The sequence below is a fragment of the Juglans regia genome, chromosome 1 (assembly GCF_001411555.2).
Source record: "Juglans regia cultivar Chandler chromosome 1, Walnut 2.0, whole genome shotgun sequence".
In the NCBI taxonomy this organism is placed as follows: domain Eukaryota; kingdom Viridiplantae; phylum Streptophyta; class Magnoliopsida; order Fagales; family Juglandaceae; genus Juglans; species Juglans regia.
This window is the reverse complement of record NC_049901.1, coordinates 17839917-17859305: the sequence shown is the minus strand read 5'-3', so window position 1 is coordinate 17859305 and position 19389 is coordinate 17839917. Positions and strand designations below refer to the sequence as shown.

The window sequence follows — 19389 nt, the reverse complement described above, 5'->3', positions numbered from 1 at the left end:
CCAGTACTCCGGCTTTTCAGCGTGATTAGGGGGAGGGGGGCCTTAAACCAAACTAACACAAAGGTAGTTTGTCACTATGCATAAAGCTAAAGCATGCTTTGGACCGAGTCATGAAGAATCTAATACAATGAATTGAACAGTAATCTCTGCATGCAATAAGATATGATATTGGTCGTTAACAGCTGCCTGACACACTTATAAAGTACGCCAGTGGCCGTGGACAAGGGATCAACGCTTTCGCCACAAACTAAAATATTAATCACATTATACAAAGATGATAGGGATATGCTTAATTAATATATGAGTGATGTTACGCTCAAGCAGAAGAATCTCAACTCCTCGGCGCAACAACCGCTAGTTCATGTGCCAGCTTCCTCCACCCTTCTGATCTACATATATTACATATGTATATGTTTCTCTCTCTGTCTGGGTCTCTCTCTCTCTCTCTCTCTGATCTTCTTGTTTCATCTCTATCATGGGAAGCTGCTTGAGTAGTGATATTAGGACTGCAACACAGGATGAGAAAGAAGAGCTGCCAAAGGGAGAAGAAGAAGTGGTTGAACAAACAGAATCATGTCCTCGACCCGAGTCAGAACCAGTGAAGCTGCTGCAGGCGGATGGTGCTAAGAAGAAGATGGTTAGGTTCAAGCTGCAAGAAGACGATGATAATGTCGGTAGAGGAAGTACAGATCATGGTGATTCTAGGAGCCGGGTTGTGAGGATTAGAGTGGTGGTGACCCTGAAAGAGTTGAAACAGATACTGAATTCGGAGGAGAACTTTCAATATTCTTCTGTGGAGGAATTGGTAAGTGCAATGAAGTTGACAAGATCAAGGACTTGTAAAGCTAAAACAAGTGATGGTGACAGTTGGAGGCCAGCTTTGGCGAGCATTCCAGAGGACCATTGAAGATCAATCTAACAAGTTCTCTCTCTCTCTCTCTCTCTCTGCGATGGGTTGTATGCAATTTTCATTGGATATGGTGTGGCTAATTGATCACCATATATATCTGTGTGATGGGTTGTATGCAATTTTCATTGGATATGGTGTGGCTAATTGATCACCATATATATATCATTGTGCTACTTTTGAGTTAGATGTAATGGGAATATATATAAATCATTAAAGGACCTGTGATCTAGTTTCCATGCTATAAGGGCATGATGATTCCGTCAGTGTTGTTATTCTTTCACACACACACATACACATACACACACACACACACACGTATATATATATATATATATAGATATATATATTTATATATCCTCTTTGTAGAAGATCTAACTGTATTAGCCCATAATTACTTGATTAGCAAGCCTTTCATGGAAGATCAGTCTTTGCTCACCAGTCACAAGAAGCTCGCCGCTATATCTTATTTTGCCACAAGTTTTTCTCTCACTTGTTATAAACGCGTTTCTTACCGTGCAAGAAGCAACAGGGTCGATTCCGGTTGGGCTTGTGTGTGATGGCTTGTATTTTAATTTGATATAACAAAGACACCCAATTAGGTACGCCATCCAATCGTCTCAACACATCTTATCTCATCTTTTTTATTTTCACAATATATCTCATCTCATTTAATCATTACAATTGTTTCAAATTTTCATACAAAATAAAATAAAAATTTTAAATTTTAAAACAATAATAATATTAAAAAATATATTTTAACAATATTTTATTCAATTTTTAACTTTTATCTCAATTCATTTCATCTATATCATCTCATCTGAGTAAACATACGAGATTAATTATGCGAGCTCAAACCAAGAAAATACATTTTTCATCCTCAAATTAATAAATAGTTCACACTTTTCGTTCCAAATTTTTAAAACTGATATATTGCGCTTCCGTTTGATGCGGACCATTAAGATGGATGAAGAATAGATAAAAATGTAATGTGATATAATCTTTAAGGAAAATGATAGTTTGTCTCAGTTTGATTGTTAGTGCATTTTTTTTTTTTCCTTTTTTTTTCAAATATTTAAAAAATTTATTACTATGATTGAATGTGTTTTTTTAAAATGTTAAAAAATATTTTAAAAAAAAAAAGTGAGATTGCATTAACGGACATGCCCAACGATAAGAGCTGGCCGGCACATTAGAAGGATCTTAATCTTAAAAGGGTCAAATCTTCTAAATAAAAATGTAAGTACATGTAACGCCACTCTAATATATTGGTATTATTATATTATATCAATTTAAATTACGATAGCAAGAAATTGTCTTCTTAAAGTTCATGTTCTTAATTCATAGAGAAATAGTTCATGTTCTTAATTTATAGAGAAATGCTAATATACCTTTTCATTTTACTCCCTTATTTTAACCGCTCATATATTTAAATTTTTTTAAAAAAATTATTTTTCTTAATGATTAAAAAAGTGACTATTAATGTATTAATATTTATTTTATTTTTTAAAAATATTTAAATGTTTAAAAAATATTTGAAATAAAATGTATAGATATATATATATTTATATATACAAATCGCACTAGACAGCACAGAAAGCAGTCGTCTCCAGGCGGCATAGTAACACCACTCTAATTTATTTATTGGTAGACATTGTAGGTTGACAAAGATGATAATGACGCCCTAGCAATTTAAGTTGGGTCAACTTTTGCTATCGTTTTGGAAGTCAATTACTGTATATAAATAGCCTGTCTTATTCCTACCGTGCAGCAAATAATTTGATCAAGCATCTTTGACTTTGGACATCATCAATTTACTCTCGAAAGTTTCTGGGTTATAGTACTATATAAAGCTATACTCGTGTTACTTCTTCCATCGCATTATGCTGATATACTCGGTGCATGAGTTAATCATCTGGAAGTTTATACTTATGCCGTCCCTCTATTTCATGCACTGAGGTTCAAAATTAACTAAACAGCATATACACTATTAGAACGTAATTGCAAAAATAAATAAATAAATAAATGATAAAAAACATTGACTAAAGTATACTCTTCCTTTTCCTGAAATAGGCAAACATATATCCTTGGCAACCCTCGATTATGATTATGTTTCAAAAGCTGAAAATTGCTATATATCCCGTGAAACGGATTTTTTTGTTTCCTATTATTAAGAAGTTTTATTCACTCACCCCCACATGGAAGGAAGAACTCACAAGGATGGATATATGGCAAAGGTCGAAAATCCAACAATGCACTCCTAATTGTTTTATTGCTTGGTCAAATTCCGTAAAACATAGGGCAGAATGCCTCCGTGATTGAAATAAGCCAATTCCACCTGCAAAACACAACAACATATAAATCATTTCCCATGAATAAAAAATTCCTCAGAATCCGCAAAACAAAAAATGGTGCAAGGAAACAAAAAGCTTTCTAATCTAACACTGCTTTTATGCCTTGTTTGACAATTTCATATGAACATGGCAAGTATAATTCTTATTCCATTTGAATCTAAGCATATAAAATCATTTTTTAAATTCAGTTTTCTTACAACGCATCCAGTATCCTTCTCTTCTCCGCAATACTGAATGCAATTGTACAAACAAATGAAAGAGGGAAATACCTCAGTGTCAAAGCGGGCAATGCAGGTGAAAGATTTTCCACTGTCAGTTGTGACAGTCACATCTTGGCCTGGCCTTATCTCGCTAATTTTGCTTGGGAGGTCAATGGTGTATCGTTCGTGGCCGGTCAATCCTAGTGTGTCTGCATCCTCACCGGACTTGAAGCAAAGTGGAATAATACCCATTCCAACCAAATTACTGCGATGAATTCTCTCAAAGCTTTTGGCAATCACTGCTTTAACACCCTGTAATATAATCATGTGAGGACACATGACTGCCAGAAAATATTGAAGACAACCAGAAAGGATATTGAGAAACCCACCAATAACATTGGACCTTTGGCGGCCCAGTCCCTGGAGCTTCCGCTCCCATATTCAGCACCAGCCAGTACGATGGTGTCCTGCCCAGCAGCCTTGTACCTCTGAAACAGACAAGGGCCAAACACATAACATTCAACAATCAACAGTTTGAGATCATCGTTATCACTTAAGGGTGGCATCTATGAATCACAAGAAACTACTTCAGATCACAAAAGCCACTATTATTTCAGACAATGAAAATGCCTCATTTAGAAACTGTTTCAATAAGAGTTCACGTAACTTTTTTTTTTTTTTTTTTTTTGGGGATAAGTAAATAAGAATTCACAACACCACATAACAAGGGAATAATAATGAATCTGGTTGAATATACCTAATATACCAACAAAAAAAAAAAAAAAAGGAAAGGGAGTATGGGCATAAAGGCAACGTTTTCTTTAATTTAGGTCAGCCCAGAAGTTCACAGGCCAGCATTACTGACAGATCAAGTGCATGTGCTCCAGCAAAAATAAAGGACAAATTCCTCGTACACAAAATCATCTCAAGCAAAAACTTTGACTAGGAAAAAGGATCAGGATGAAAAAATTGTGCAACAACTAGATATAAAGGAGCTCACCGTTGCTGCATCAAAAACAGAGAGTTTCTCGCCGGTAGGAATGTGGACTGTTTTTGGGCCCACTTCCCCACTCAAGAGCTTGTTAACAATGCGAATATTGGCAAAAGTTCCCCTAGCCATCACTTCATCATTGCCCCGGCGGCTTCCATAAGAATTGAAGTCCTTGCGATCTACTCCACGGTCAAGAAGGTATTTTGCAGTAGGACTGTCCTTGTGAATGCTTCCTGCTGGGGAAATGTGATCTGTTGTAATACTGTCACCAAAGTTCAGTAGGCAGTATGCATCCTTCACTCCATGGGCTCCAGGAGGATCTAGGGTCATGCCCTTGAAGTATGGAGGCTCGTGGATGTAGGTTGAGTCGGAGTCCCATGAATACAGGGAGCCAGTTGGAACTGAAAGCTGATTCCACATGGGATTGCCTTTTGTAATAGCCTCATAAGTACTTTTGAACATTTCAGGCAACACACTGGATTGAACAACCTAAACAGCATGCCATCCAAAGTTAATTTATGCCATGCATATTCTAAAACTTTATAACAGAACTTGATCATTATAATTTATACCTCTGCAATTTCTTCTGTAGAAGGCCAGATATCCCTAAAATATACACTCTTACCATCCTTCCCCGTGCCAATTGGCTCCTTATCGAAGTCAATGTCAACCTAGAAAACAATTTCATGTCACCCAATGGGCATACAATGGATAATTAATATGTGACATGGAAAATTTCTGAAAATTAACTTCTAATTGATTATTCAATATTCAAATTAAAAGTAGAAGTGTTGTGACAACAAATACACATACTGATTATTGCAACTGTTCAAATGTTGGACTCCTAACAGAGCTAAGCATCTTATAGTTTCAAAATGCTTGGCCACAACATAGAGTCAGGAGCTGATGCAGGGGAAAAAGTGCTGAGAGGTAATGCAAAATACCCACACCTGTTTGATGTAGTTCATGTCTCCTTTTCTACAGAAACAATATACTACCTACTACAAAACCCTTTTCAATATCATAATACCACCACACTACGTTTCATGGAAACAATGCATTTACATGGTACACAACAAGAAACTATCCAGTCAATTTCTACCACTCAAACGTTGAATGTGCCTGTCAGACATTACTGGGTTTCCACAAGGAGCTGACACTGGGATTTGGGAATCTTGTTGTCCTTAGACCAAAATAAATTGAGATTTAGGTACTAATAACAATGACATTAAACTATTTATATGACTCAATAGTGTACTTGGGCTATGCCTAGTCGTTTTAATATAATATAATCATTTACCTATCAAAAAAAAAAAAATTATATGACTCAATAGTCCCATACTGAATATAAAGTTCAACTCAAATTCTTGGTGTAAAACTTTTGCGTGAAGCTTAATCCAAGGAAACTGGTGGATATAAAAAGTACAGTGACCCTTCTGTCATTTCATTTTTCATATCCATTGGATTAATGCATCAGGTTTTCCATATTCTAAGGATTGTTGTATCAATATTCTTTTTGTACCAAAGATACGTAGGCATCATGGTAATAAAGACTACATACCGTGCCAGCAAGGGCATAGGCAACAACTAAAGGAGGCGAGGCAAGGTAGTTAGCTCTTGTTAATGGATGAACACGACCCTCAAAATTCCTGTTCCCAGAAAGTACAGCAGCTGCCACAATGTCTGCACAAACAACCGGGTAAATTTAGTTGGGGATAATTATAAAAGAAAAAAAAATAGTCAACATGCCTAAGCTATGTTACAGAAAACTTTCCCGGTAGAGAGACTTTACCGTTTTCTGTAATAGCAGAAGCAACTGATTCATCTAAATCCCCTGAATTCCCAATACATGTTGTGCAGCCATATCCAACAATATTGAAGCCCTGCTGGTTAAAGTATTTTTGCAGTCCACTGCATCAAGCAAAACCATATTTAGCAGAGATTTTTATCATATGTACTGAAATCAAGTAGTTACTTCACATTACTAAATGTTCAAAGTAAATGTCTCTGTATAAGAATTACCTCTGGAGCAAATATTTTGTAACAACTCCAGATCCAGGGGCAAGACTTGTCTTAACCCATGGTTTGACCTGGTAAAACATTCAAGAATTCATTTTTTTTATAAGCAATCGAACATTTTATTATAAAACACAGAGTGCTAGCCCAAGTACAAAAGATGTATACAAGAGAAACACCTAATTAGGAACATTCAAGAATTAATTGTTGATCAATAAGAAAATAAAACATGGGATCCAAGGCATCAAAACATTTATCTTCTACTTTCTTACGGTAAAAGGGAGGCCAACAAAAAGTTGTATATGCCAAATTTAGGGAAAAAGGATGATGCCTTTGAGAGTGGTTGATCTTCTTGCATGTTGGAATGGGCTATATGGTTGCTCTCAAGGGCCCGTGGCGTGGAAGATGGTTTCTGTGTCTTATGTGATGTATTTGGTTAGAAGTGAATGAGTGGTGTTTCAATGATAAGGAGCTTACTTTGGAATTTTTTTGTGCACTCTTTTTTTCTTTTCTTTTTTTTTTTATAAGTTTTGTTGTGCACTCGTATTGCTTTGTTTCTCTGCTTTAGTGATTAATGGAGCTTTAGCTCATGAATTTTTGTTGTCATTTTCCGCTTCTTTCTTTTTTACAAAAAGGAAAAAAAAAAAAAAAATGTATTTAGGTGTTTAGGTGTATTTAGGTATTTTCTTTTGTATACGTCCTGTATACATGGAAATCACCTATTTCATTCGTTTTAATACGGTTGTCTTTCTTATAAAAAAAAATTTTGGGAAAAAGGAAATGGAGGGCAGCGTTCTTACAGTCTGACACATCATAAACGTATCCATGACTAACCTGCAAACCAAGTTCACAAGCCTTTTTTGCAACAAGACCTGCCCCAAGCATGACACTAGGGTTTGATGTATTGGTGCAGCTTGTGATTGCAGCAATTACAACACTACCATGCTTAAGCTCTGCTGGCTGTCCATGGAAGGAAAACTTGGCCACTTTCTCTTGTACGTCTTTTGGTATAGCAAACCCCTGTAGTCGGTGAGATGTTAAGGAAAAATGGTAAACAAATAAATTGAAAAAGAAAAGTGTGCCATACATGGGTCGAGATCTAATCAAGCTTGTGGGGACACTAGAGATCATATCTGCGGTCAAAAAAGTTTGACACACACATATACATAAAAATAAACAGACTAGATCAGTCCACATTATCACTTCAGTTATGATCCGAGAAAAATTGATTTTCCCATCCCTGGTAATGCACAATCTGTGTGAGAGAGAGAGAGAGAGAGAGAGAGAGAGAGATAGAGAGAGGATGGGTGGATAGGTATGCCAATACAATAGCTAACCCAGCCATGCAATAGTCTACAACCACTTAATCGATTCAAGCAAAAATTCACATTATGCGGAGAAAAAGATAAGATGAATACTGTAAGTAGCTGCCACTCATAGGAAAAAATAAAAAGTACAACATTCCCATCACCACCAAAACTAATATACCCTAAAACAAGACTAATCGATGAACTGTGAAGGAAAACTACAGGAAAACGAAAAGTGACTTGAAATATAAGCTGCCTGACGAAAGATCCACAACCCAAATAATTACATAGGCCATAATTGATCATCACCCAAAAAGCAGTAATGGCCATTTCGGTAGCACTTTAATAGCTCAATATCGGAGATGCCTTTAAGTTCCAAAACGAGGAAACAACTGTATGGATGGGGTGGAAGTTGATTTTGATAGTAAAAGCAAGAAGCACCAGAATTAGTGATGATGGAGCAGTAGCAGAAATGATCACAGAACCATCAGCAATAGCTAATTGCTGATGGAAACCATCATGATGACACAGCATTGACAATTAAGAAAGCGGTCATGGTGATAATCTTGTCCTTTTTAAAGATTAAGCACCGGGGTTTCATGGCTTTTTTCCGTAGGTACCAGGATTCATGGCTTTTAACTGCAATAATGATCTGATCTGAATTTGGTCCATCTGATTTGCATGAGATTAAGTTGGGTAACGCAATCCTCAATTGAACTAGACATCTCCAGTCTGATCACTCACTGGGAAATAATTTGTCCCAAATATTGTTCTATTGGTTAATCTTTGGTAAAGGATTTACATCAAACTAAAGTATACACTTGCATGCTTGATAGAAGTTATCAGGTATAGAGGGAAAAAACAGTAGACTACAACAAAAAGAACTTAAATAACTATGTCTAAAATAAAATTAAAATAACATGCAGATTGATCGGGCCAAAACATTAAAAAAACAGGTTGATGGAGCAAAAGGTTTGACCAACCTTGAATCCAACTTTGTTGTCAAGACAAGAATGCCAATCAGACTTCATTTCTTTCAAAGGCACCCGATCATGAGGTCTACAAAAACAGAAGGTGCAAATAAAATGATTCAAACAATAAGTATGTGAAACATGAATTCAAGACCAAGAATTGAACAAAGCAGAGTCAATGTGAGTGAGTTTGTGCGAGAAGAAAGTATACACCTTTTTGGTCCTGAAACACAGGGTTCAACATCTGCAAGATCCAGTTGTAGGTAAGAGGAGTACACTCTTTCTTGTTGAGGCTGAACTTAACCGAAAGTAGTTAGTATTCATAACACAGGCTAGAAAGGCAAGAGGAGCTATGGTAGCTACATGAAACCAAGTCATTCTTTGTAGAATTCTTGCTGGTTAAGACCTCAAAGAAAATATGATGCAAATAAATACTCAAACAATGAAAAATTAGAAATAAGCGAGAAATAAGACCTTTACCTCATTATAGTCGACAAACAATTTATTTGCCCTAAGATAAGCTTCTATCATTTCCACCTAATGTTAAGAAAGAAAGAAGTCACTTGATGCTATAAGAATTTCATATTCCAAGGGACCAAATATAATTACCTACTCACCGTCTCATCACTTCTTCCGGTTAATTTGAGATACTGTAAAGTGACATGGTCTACAGGGAAGAATCCCATAGTTGCACCATATTCAGGAGACATATTGGCTATAGTGGCCCTGTCAGCTAGTGATAGTTTACCCATTCCATCCCCTAGAAGCACATACAACCATGATCACCTTAGATCTATCTAGTTGCACAAACAAACCATTGCAGTTTAATGTTAGCTAACACAATTTCATGAAAAATGAGTTACCATGGAACTCCACAAATTTGCCAACAACACCATGCTTCCTCAGCATTTGTGTCACAGTTAAAACCAAGTCGGTAGCAGTGACGCCATTGCGCAATTTTCCAGATAACTTGAACCCAACAACACCAGGCAACACCATACTCATGGGCTGTCAATGTCAAATAGTAAGGCATTAGAAGCAAAACTGCAGCAGCACTCTTCCACTCAAGATAATTCAAGTGAGCAGCAAATTGTATCGAAAGAAACTCAAAATAAATGAATTACTTATAATCCAATATGCCTCTAACAATCCTTGCATGATTATCCGTTCTATGCTCAGAACTTATTACCTGGCCAAGCATTGCTGCCTCTGCTTCAATACCTCCCACTCCCCAGCCAGCAACTCCTAACCCGTCGATCATGGTTGTATGGGAATCAGTTCCAACCACACTATCCGGATAAAGTATGCCATCGGTGTTAAAAACAACCCGTCCAAGATATTCGAGATTAACCTGAGAATTCAACATGTCAAGTCATTCCATGCCAAGTATGTGTAAGACTGTCTACAAGATTCAACATTCTTAATCTTCATTTACCACATATTAATTGAAAAAGAAAACAGATGATTCAAATATGCAGAGTGAAACGTAAAAGTGATGACTTATAGCTGATGCAGTATATTTAATATATCACACTAGATAAATAAGCTGACAATATATGATCTTCCGCATTGGCTTCTGGACTACTTTACCTGATGCACAATACCAGAACCAGGAGGAACAACAAGCATGTTGTGGAAAGCAGTAGACCCCCATTTAAGAAAAGCAAACCTCTCCTTGTTTCTCTGAAATTCAAGATCCATATTGGCCTGCACGGCATTTTCAGACCTTGCTACATCAACCTGAACTGAATGATCAATTACAAGATCCACAGGAACCTGCATATTTAGAATGGAAGATAGTGAGACAAAAATAACTGCGCATATACCTTGTAGTAACATGATATATTAGGAAATAGTCTACATCACACCATGTAATTATAAGAAAGACTTCTTTATTATATGTATGCATCAAGTTATATAAGAAGTGAAGAAATAACTCAAATAGTTTTTTTTTTTTTTATCAGTAAAAAGTAATTTTCATTAATATGAATGAAAATAGGCATGGCCTATGTACACAGGGAGTAAACAATAGAAAACACCTAAATACATTCTTAAAAAAACTAAATTAGAGCTAGGAACTCATGTACACTGTTTCCATTAAGAACAATGGCTGAGAACCATAAAAGTAAAGTGTGTAGAAAAAAATTCTGAAGCTCCTCCATCGATCGCTCCCTATCTTCAAAGCAGCGTGCATTCCTTTTCATCAAAATACACCACATAATGCACAGCAGGATCATCTTCCAAGCTGCTGCTACTTGTGAACAACCTTGTAGACCCTTCCAACAAGCAAGCAAGTCAACCACCTTTGCCGGCATAACCCATGCAACATCCATTCTACTAAATATCCCATTCCACAACTCTCTCGTCACCTCACAATGCAATAGTAGATGGTTCACTGATTCTCCATGTTTTTTGCACAAATAACACCAGTCCATCACTATGAGTCCCATATTTCTTAAATTATTCGTGGTTAGAATTTTTCCAAGTGCCGCAGTCCACACAAAAAAAGTCACTTTGGAAGGTACGTGTGACCTCCAAATACTTTTTCACGGGAAATGTGCATTATCTTGTGATACCAGAATTTTATAGTATGTCTTGATTGAGAACTTCTTGATGTCCTTGCCCCTCCATTGTAACCTATCATCCTGTGCCATTAATCTTTCTGAGGAGTATATCAAGGTAAAAAATTCTGAAACAATAGACAACTCCCAATCATGATTAGCCCAAGTGAATAAAATGTCCCACTGATAAGAGTCTTGGGCAATCACGCACAGATCCGCTATCTAAGCCTCCCTATTAGCCGCAATATTATATAGAGCTGGAAAGGCCCTCTCCAAAGAACGCTCTCCACACCAAACATTCTGCCAAAACTTGATGCGAGTGCCCTGACCGACTACAAATCTAACATTATTTTCAAAGCACTGCCATCCCCTCCTTATATATCTCCATAAACCCACACCATACCCCCCCTACTTCATTAGTGCACCATCCCCCCCAAGCACCTCCATGTCTAGAGACTACCACTTCCTTCCACAATGACTCCCCTTCTTCTTGATACCTCCATAACCACTTTCCCAAAAGCGCTTTATTGAAAGTCCTCAAATTGCGCACACCTAAACCACCACTCGAAACTGGAGAGCAAACTTTATTCCAACTAGCAAGATGGAATTTAGTTTCTTCCCCCAGACCACCCCACAAGAACTCCCGGAATAATTTCTCGGTACGATGCACCCCTACCGGCAACGGGAATAGGGATAAGAAATAAGTTGGTAGGTTGGATAAAGTGCTATTGATCAAAGTGAGTCTACCTCCCTTCGATAAATACAACCGTTTCCACCCTGCCAATCGTTTCTCTACTCTCTCAATAATCTCTTCCCATATACCTCTAGCTTTGAAAGTGGCCCCCAAAGGAAGGCCCAAATATTTCATCGGCAAAGAACCCACTACACACCCCAACGTTTCTGCTAGTGTACTGATATGAGGCACCACACCCACCGCCACCATCTCAGATTTGCCCAAGTTAACCTTGAGACCCGTTACCGCCTCGAAGCACAACAAAAGTGCCCTTATGGCTTGTATTTGGCCTACCTCCGCTTCACAAAAGAGAAGTGTATCATCTGCAAAGAAAAGATGTGAGATTATGACAAAACCAAAAGTACCATTGCCTGCCAAAAAACCCGCTATATAGCCTCCATCAACAACTGCCTTCACCATCCGGCCTAGTGCCTCCATAACAATAACGAAAAGAAATGTAGACAACGGATCCCCTTGCCTCAAACCGCGTGAACTACAAAAGAAACCCACCAAATTACCATTAACAAGCACTGAGAAACGCACAGTAGTTATGCAATATCGAATCCATGAGATCCACTTGTTACCGAAACCACATCTCCAGAGTAGGTAAAGGAGGAAATCCCAATTTACATGATCATAGGTTTTTTCCATGTCAAGCTTACAAAGTATACATGATTTACCTTCCTTTAACCTCTGATCTAGACACTCATTAGCAATAAGAAATGAATCAAGTATCTGCCTCCCCCGCACAAAGGCATTTTGAGACTTCAAAATGATTTGCTCCATCACCACACTTAAACGATTAGCCAGCACCTGGGAAATAATTTTATAGATCCCACTCACTAGACTAATGGGACGAAAATCTTCGACTTCCAACACTCCCTGTTTCTTCGGAACAAGGGCTATGAACGTCACATTGAAGCATTTTTTGAATTTTTGGAAAGCATGGAATTCAAAAAAGACCCGCATAACATCACATTTCACTATCTCCCAACAATGTTGGAAAAACCCCATCGAAAACCCATTCGATCTAGGTGCTTTGTCTTTGGCCATGCTACTAATGATCTTATGTACCTCATCTTCTTCAAAAGGTCTTTCCAACCAACTCGCACTCTGCGTGTCAATGGACTCAAAAGGCAAACCATCAAGCTTTGGCCTCCAACCAGTCGGCTCTGTGAGCAGATTCTCATAGTAATTCACAATATGGTTCTCTAAATCAAAGGAAGAAGAGAGAACTTAATTACCTGACTTAAGGGACTCAATAGTGTTGTTACGCCTATGAGAATTGGCCACTCTATGAAAAAATTTCGTACATTTATCCCCTTCTTTTAACCAAAGAGCCCTGAATTTTTGGCGCCATGATGTTTCCTCCATCAACAAGATCCTCTCTAATTCAGCCACCACTACACTCTTCCTCAATATTGCCTCTTCCGAAGCATTTCCCCTCAACGCCTGTTCCTCCAAGTTCTGAAGCTCCTCTAATAGACTAGTTTTCTGATTATCAATATTGCCAAATACTTCCATGTTCCACCTCCTTAAATCTTGCTTTAATGCCTTAAGTTTCCCAACGAGGATGAAACTAGGAATACCTGAGAACTAATAAGAAGACCACCAGGAAAGAACTTTCTCAGCAAAACCATCCACTTCTAACCACATATTTTTGAACTTGAAATACTGACGACCCCTATTAATGCCTCCACAATCTAACATAATTGGGAAATGGTCCGAGCAACACTGGGCTATCCTCTTCTAATACAGCTCCGAATAGTGGGTTTCCCAAGAAGGAGAAACAAGAAACCTATCTAGTCTCGACCACCCCCTACTATTAGACCATGTGAACTCACCCCCAGCAAGGGGAAGATCCATAAGATTCAAGTCAAACATGAACTCAAAGAACTCTTCCATTGCTATTGAGTGGCCATTATTCTCTGATCGCTCGCTTGGAAAACGAATGATATTGAAATCCCCACCCATACACCACAGCACATCCCAAAGACAATATACACCCACTAACTCCTCCCACAACCTTTTCCTTTCTCTATGTCGATTTGGCCCATAAATGCCTGCAAATGCCCATTCCCACCCATCTATTACATTTCTAAATAAACAAGCCACCGAGAAAGTCCCAACACACTCCTCCACCACCTCCACAATTCTTTTATCCCACATCGAAAGCACCCCCCCAGACGCTCCTTCCGACACCAAGTATGACCAGCCCACATAAGGACATCCCCATACACTACGAATAAGACTTCGCTCAACAAATCTTAATTTTGTTTCTTGAAGGCACGCTATATCCACCTTCCACATTTGCAACAAGGTTTTTATGCAGAGACGCTTGTTGCGCTCATTAAGCCCCCGCACGTTACAAGATAGAATCTTAGGTTTCATGGACAATGGTCATACCCCTCCCTTTCATTCTATCCCTACTGCAACTTCCCTCTTTCCCTTCATAATTTATAGAGCATTGTAGTCTTTTAAGCTCTCTATCTCTCTTTGTAGCCGACTTCAATCTACTCTCTTCAATAGCTATAATAAGAGCCCAAAACTGCTCTTCAAAACCTATACAAGACACCCCAGCACAAACTTGCAATTCCTCCACTTTCTTAAGAACCCAATCAGGAATAAACTCAGAATTGGAGCTAGGAGGAAGCACTCGTAATGGTTCAGCCTCTCTTTTATCCATGCATTCCCCTTCACAAATCACCAACTGCATATTAATTCCTTCTAAACTTGCTTCTCCATCACTATTTGAGCCAACTACTTCATTAACCTCTGGATTCGATTTCTGCCCAACAAAAATTTCTCCATCAACCAATTGAGACATACCTGATTGATCACTGTCAATCCTCAAGAGAGTCTGAGCATCCCCCAAAATTGGTTCCTGTAGCAATCCACCCGTAAAGATTGAACCAGTGCCACCAGCTGTCAAGGACTTCTTAAAAGTGCCGCCAGCCTCCATCGCACATTTCTGTGCCAGAGGGGTCTGAGTATCCCCCGTAGTTGACCCCTGTAACAACCCACTCGTGAGGGATGAACCCATCTCCTCCCTTGCATGAATTTCAGGCCCCAAAGACATCGCCATAGAGTCGCCTGCCTCCGTCGCACCTTTCTATGCGATTTTCGAGACATTTGTTTGCACCACTACCTCTGCCGTAGGGACTACCACCTTCGGCGAGGTTGTCTGCGGCAACACCGAAAGAGGCGGCTCGGCCCCACCCCCCGATGGGCCAGCTTCCTCCTCTCGGAACCGATTACACGTCTTCCTCCAAAAAGGGCCAGATTTCTTTTGGGTCTTATTGGGCTGAAGCCCAATTTCACGGCCTATTATTTTACCCTTCCCCTTACCTACATGTTCCCTGGCCCATTGGTCTTCAATATCCCGTCCATGATCCAGGCCCAATCCCATTATACCTTTTAATTCAACACACCATTTTAGCCATCCCACTTTAATTGTTAACTCTCCCAACTGCTCCTCCATTTCACATAACGCCTTCATCACGCTTTCTTCTTTTAGCACAACAGCAACTCTGCCATCTCCCGCAACAGATCATTACCCGAAGAAGTGACAGGACCTTGCTTCACCAAACCCACTTTCTCTGCGCAGTTCACATCTCGAGGCCTCTCCACCTCTCTGCTACCCCGTAGAACATCACTGTACGATTGAAAATTTGAGTTCTGCACAGTCGTGACTGGTGGTAACTGTCACCCTAAACCACCACCACTTCCAGCTTCCTTCAGCGCCATCACAAGTTTTCTCCAGCCCACTCTATCCCTGTCCCCTGGTATGAAGACAAAGTTCCGACGACCTCCTCCACAATACTCCACCAACGCCATGTATTCTCCCCGCGAGTTGAAACACCGTTGAGCAATATAGCCCTTGTCCCCATCCCTATGTGCAGTGTACAAACCCTTACCCTCCCCCTTCAAGCACACCTCCAATGCATTATAAAACCAACGTACTGTCCCCAGTCCCAAGTTCATCTTTTTTATCACTTTCCATCCCTTCTCTGTAAGAATCACGATCCTCCCATCCCTCGACACCTCGAACAGTTTTGATTCAATATTGATAAACATCTCATACCAATATTAATATCCTTCAAAAGCACCCTCAAACACCCGAAAGCTCCATCAGTAGGAGAAAGAACAAACGGGAAAAGAAAGGAAAAAAAAAAAACGCAAGTTGTACGGAGAGGAAAAAAAACAAGGAGAGAGTAAAAAAAAAAAAAAAAAAGGAACTGTTAATGACCTATAACTCAAATAGTTAATACCCAATAACAAAATACTATTACAATACAAATGTTTAAAGTTTGACCACTATCAAGACTAGATGCAAAATTGTAGACACAAAATGTGGTCAACAAGCATCTAAAGTTATTAAGCCAAAATATGAAATTTCAGGCATGAAACCTATATCAGTAACTCAACAATGTCATAGAGACATGTGATAAGAACAACACACACCAAAGGGTTAATCTTGTTAGAATCACTTCCAAGTTTGTTCATGGCATCCCGCATACAAGCAAGGTCGACAACGGCAGGAACTCCAGTAAAATCCTGGCAACAGATGAGAACCCTTAGAAGAGGAAGACATGTTTAAAATAGTCACTAAGTATGCTCAACTTCATTAGGTACCTGCAATAGAACACGGGCAGGCTTGAAAGGGATTTCAACTTGCCTTGGAGAAGACTTCTCCCAATCAATAATTTTCTCAACATCTTCCTTCTTAACTTGGAAGTTATCACAATTACGAATTGCAGACTCCAGAAGGATTCTGATTGAGTACGGCAACTTCTCTATTATACATTTATGAGTAAATGTTGTCAGCAATTGAGTTCCAATAAACAACAATCCATAACTTAGAAGATGCTGAGAGTGATTTATCCTTCTTTATCTTTTTCTTGTTCAATCATTGTATAATTCCCAAAACTATTATGATATAGTTGAGAAATGAAGTTATTTGCTGCATAAAAACAAACATATTTCTGTAAAACGTAGTTGAAGGAAAAATTACCGATCCTTGGATCATTAAAAGATGGAAGGCTGTAGAACTTTCCAAACTCGCCACCTCCTGCCTTGGGAAGACTAGTCAAGTTTGCCTTGAAAGGATTTTCAGAGGCTGAAACCATACAGACGAACAATCAGAACGAAAATTTCCTTCAGTAATTAAAATGTGCTTATTCAAAGACTTCTCATTAGGTTCACTGTTTTTATATTTCCTAGGCATAAAAAATTTGCGTATTTTTAATTTCCAGCCGTACACAACTGGATCTACAACCAAAAGCCTCAAAATTTCTCAAATAAATAATTACAGCAATAACGATGATAATAATAATAATAAATAACAATATTTCTAATATTAATAACAATTTTTGAAATGGAAATAAATGCAATAATAGCAATGGTGAAATGGTGAAATGGAAATACATTAATAGCAATAATAACAACAACAACAACAACAATAATAATCAAGATTTGAGATACATAAATGCATGAGATGTATAATATATATATATATATATATTTTCTATTTCCTTCGCTTTCGTGGGAACTAACAGAGGCCAGCGCCTTCACGTACTCAGCTTAGCTGAGTAGAGTACATGATGTATCGCCAAAAAAAAAAAAAAAAGAGTACATGATGTATCAAACATGGAGACAACATGAAATTTTCGAAAATCTCATCATTTTCCCTGAATAAACAGCTATAGTTGCTCACGATCAAAGATCTCGAAACACTCCGTGAATCACCGGCGAATTTTATGGAATGCAAAACCAAAGAGAGGCCGAGGAAAAAGAAAAAGGATCAAAATGACGTTATAGCTTTTCCATTTCCTGAGCCTTCTGAGCTATCAAACAGAGCCTACAACTACTTAGCTCAGCTCAGCTCAGCTGACTTGCAGTATCCGAACCATTTTCTTCCTTTCTACTTCGATCTCTCAGTACCAAAACAGAGAAAATAAATCATCGTATATCAGAAACCAAATAAAAAAAATGTGAGAAGAGAAAATTCGCTCCGGAATTTATGGAAATCAAGAGAAAAGAAAGTGTACCCATAGTGGCGATCTTCCTATGGAAGCGTTCGATCACGGGAGCTACGGCCCTGACGTGAGAGCGGAGACTGATCGGAGAGCGCCAATCGACACCGTGGCTCCAGCGAGGGGGGGAGAAGCGGACGGATCGAACAGCGGAGGAGAAGTTCAAGGATCGGTAGGCTGGAAGAGAAGGAGAGTGCTTGGGAGGGGAAGAAGAGGCGACAAAGCTTCGAGAAAGAGATGGAGAGAAGAACCTGGCCCTAAGGTAGGAAGAGGAAGAAGCAGCAGCAGCAGCCCTGAGGATTGGGGAAGCCGAAGACGAGGATGAGGCCGTTATATACATGACGCTGATGAGGATGAGGATGCTGGCGGACACGAATTCACATGAAAACGGTGTCGGATAAGGATTGAGCTCAGAGAGAGAGAGAAGACTGGGAGGATTGGTTCACTGGCAACGGTTAATGCCTTTAAATGGGGATGTTTTGTACGTTCTTGAGCATTGAGAGAGAGAGAGAGAGAGAGAGAGGCGTGTGGAGATGTGAAGAAGACAGAGACAGGGGGGGGCCTCTAGGGCTGCGTGCCGTTTTTCTAGAAGCAAAAGAAGGAAGAAGAAGAAGAACACCGGATGAGAGAGAACCGAGAGAGGCAGGATTCCCTGTCGTAAGCTGTTTTTTATACTGTTACTATCATATCAAAACGCCAATCGTTTAGTAAAATCATCCCGTATACTAATGCCTCGTTTGCATAGTATGTAGAAATAAAATAATTTATGAACAATAAATAAAAAAAATTAATATATTATTAATATATATAATTCTTTAATATTATTTTAATTTTAGAATTTAAAATTTCTGTTTTTATGTTTATTTAAAAATTTAAAAAAATTATATTGATAAGATGAATAAGTAAAAGATTTGAAATTGAAAAATATTTATATTTATAATATTTTGATGCTAAAATGAGAAAAAATAAAATCAAAGAATCTTACCATCTTTAAATGTACGTGCATCTTTGTAGACGGTTCGGCATGGTTCACCGTAGAAGATGTGAGCATCCGTGCATCATTTTATTTGCTTGATTAGTATGTATGTATGTATGTATAGACAACACACATGGCACGCACATCTTAGTTTTTGTATAAACATTTGACTTTAATTATTCCAGCGCATGAATAAGTTAGATTACACCTTACTTGCCATCCTATCCTCCGTGTACAAGAAAGTATAACTTTTTTTTTATAAATGGCGTATTTAGAATTTAAGAATTTATATATTACATTACTCTTTTATTATATTATTAAAAGTTATTATTTATATA

At 38.4% G+C, this 19389-nt stretch overlaps 2 protein-coding genes across 2 annotated transcripts; one reads left to right on the top strand and one right to left on the bottom strand.

Annotated features, from left to right (window-relative positions):
• The first annotated feature begins 475 nt into the window (after positions 1-475).
• LOC109006854 lies at positions 476-907 on the top strand. The gene has a single exon (XM_018986265.1). The coding sequence runs from the start codon at positions 476-478 to the stop codon at positions 905-907; it is 432 nt and encodes a 143-aa protein (XP_018841810.1).
• Positions 908-2897: 1990 nt separating this feature from the next.
• LOC109006857 (aconitate hydratase, cytoplasmic) lies at positions 2898-18675 on the bottom strand. Its single transcript, XM_018986267.2, has 20 exons — positions 18091-18675; positions 17055-17159; positions 16676-16836; positions 16505-16597; positions 10337-10522; positions 9936-10097; positions 9610-9754; positions 9364-9506; positions 9227-9283; positions 8960-9039; positions 8759-8834; positions 7303-7488; positions 6475-6542; positions 6245-6363; positions 6014-6135; positions 5025-5123; positions 4462-4941; positions 3851-3949; positions 3531-3773; positions 2898-3245 (listed from the first exon to the last, which is right to left on the bottom strand). Exons 1-20 carry the CDS (start codon positions 18413-18415, stop codon positions 3177-3179), a joined length of 3018 nt encoding a protein of 1005 aa, XP_018841812.2. The 5' UTR covers positions 18416-18675; the 3' UTR covers positions 2898-3176.
• Positions 18676-19389: the final 714 nt, after the last annotated feature.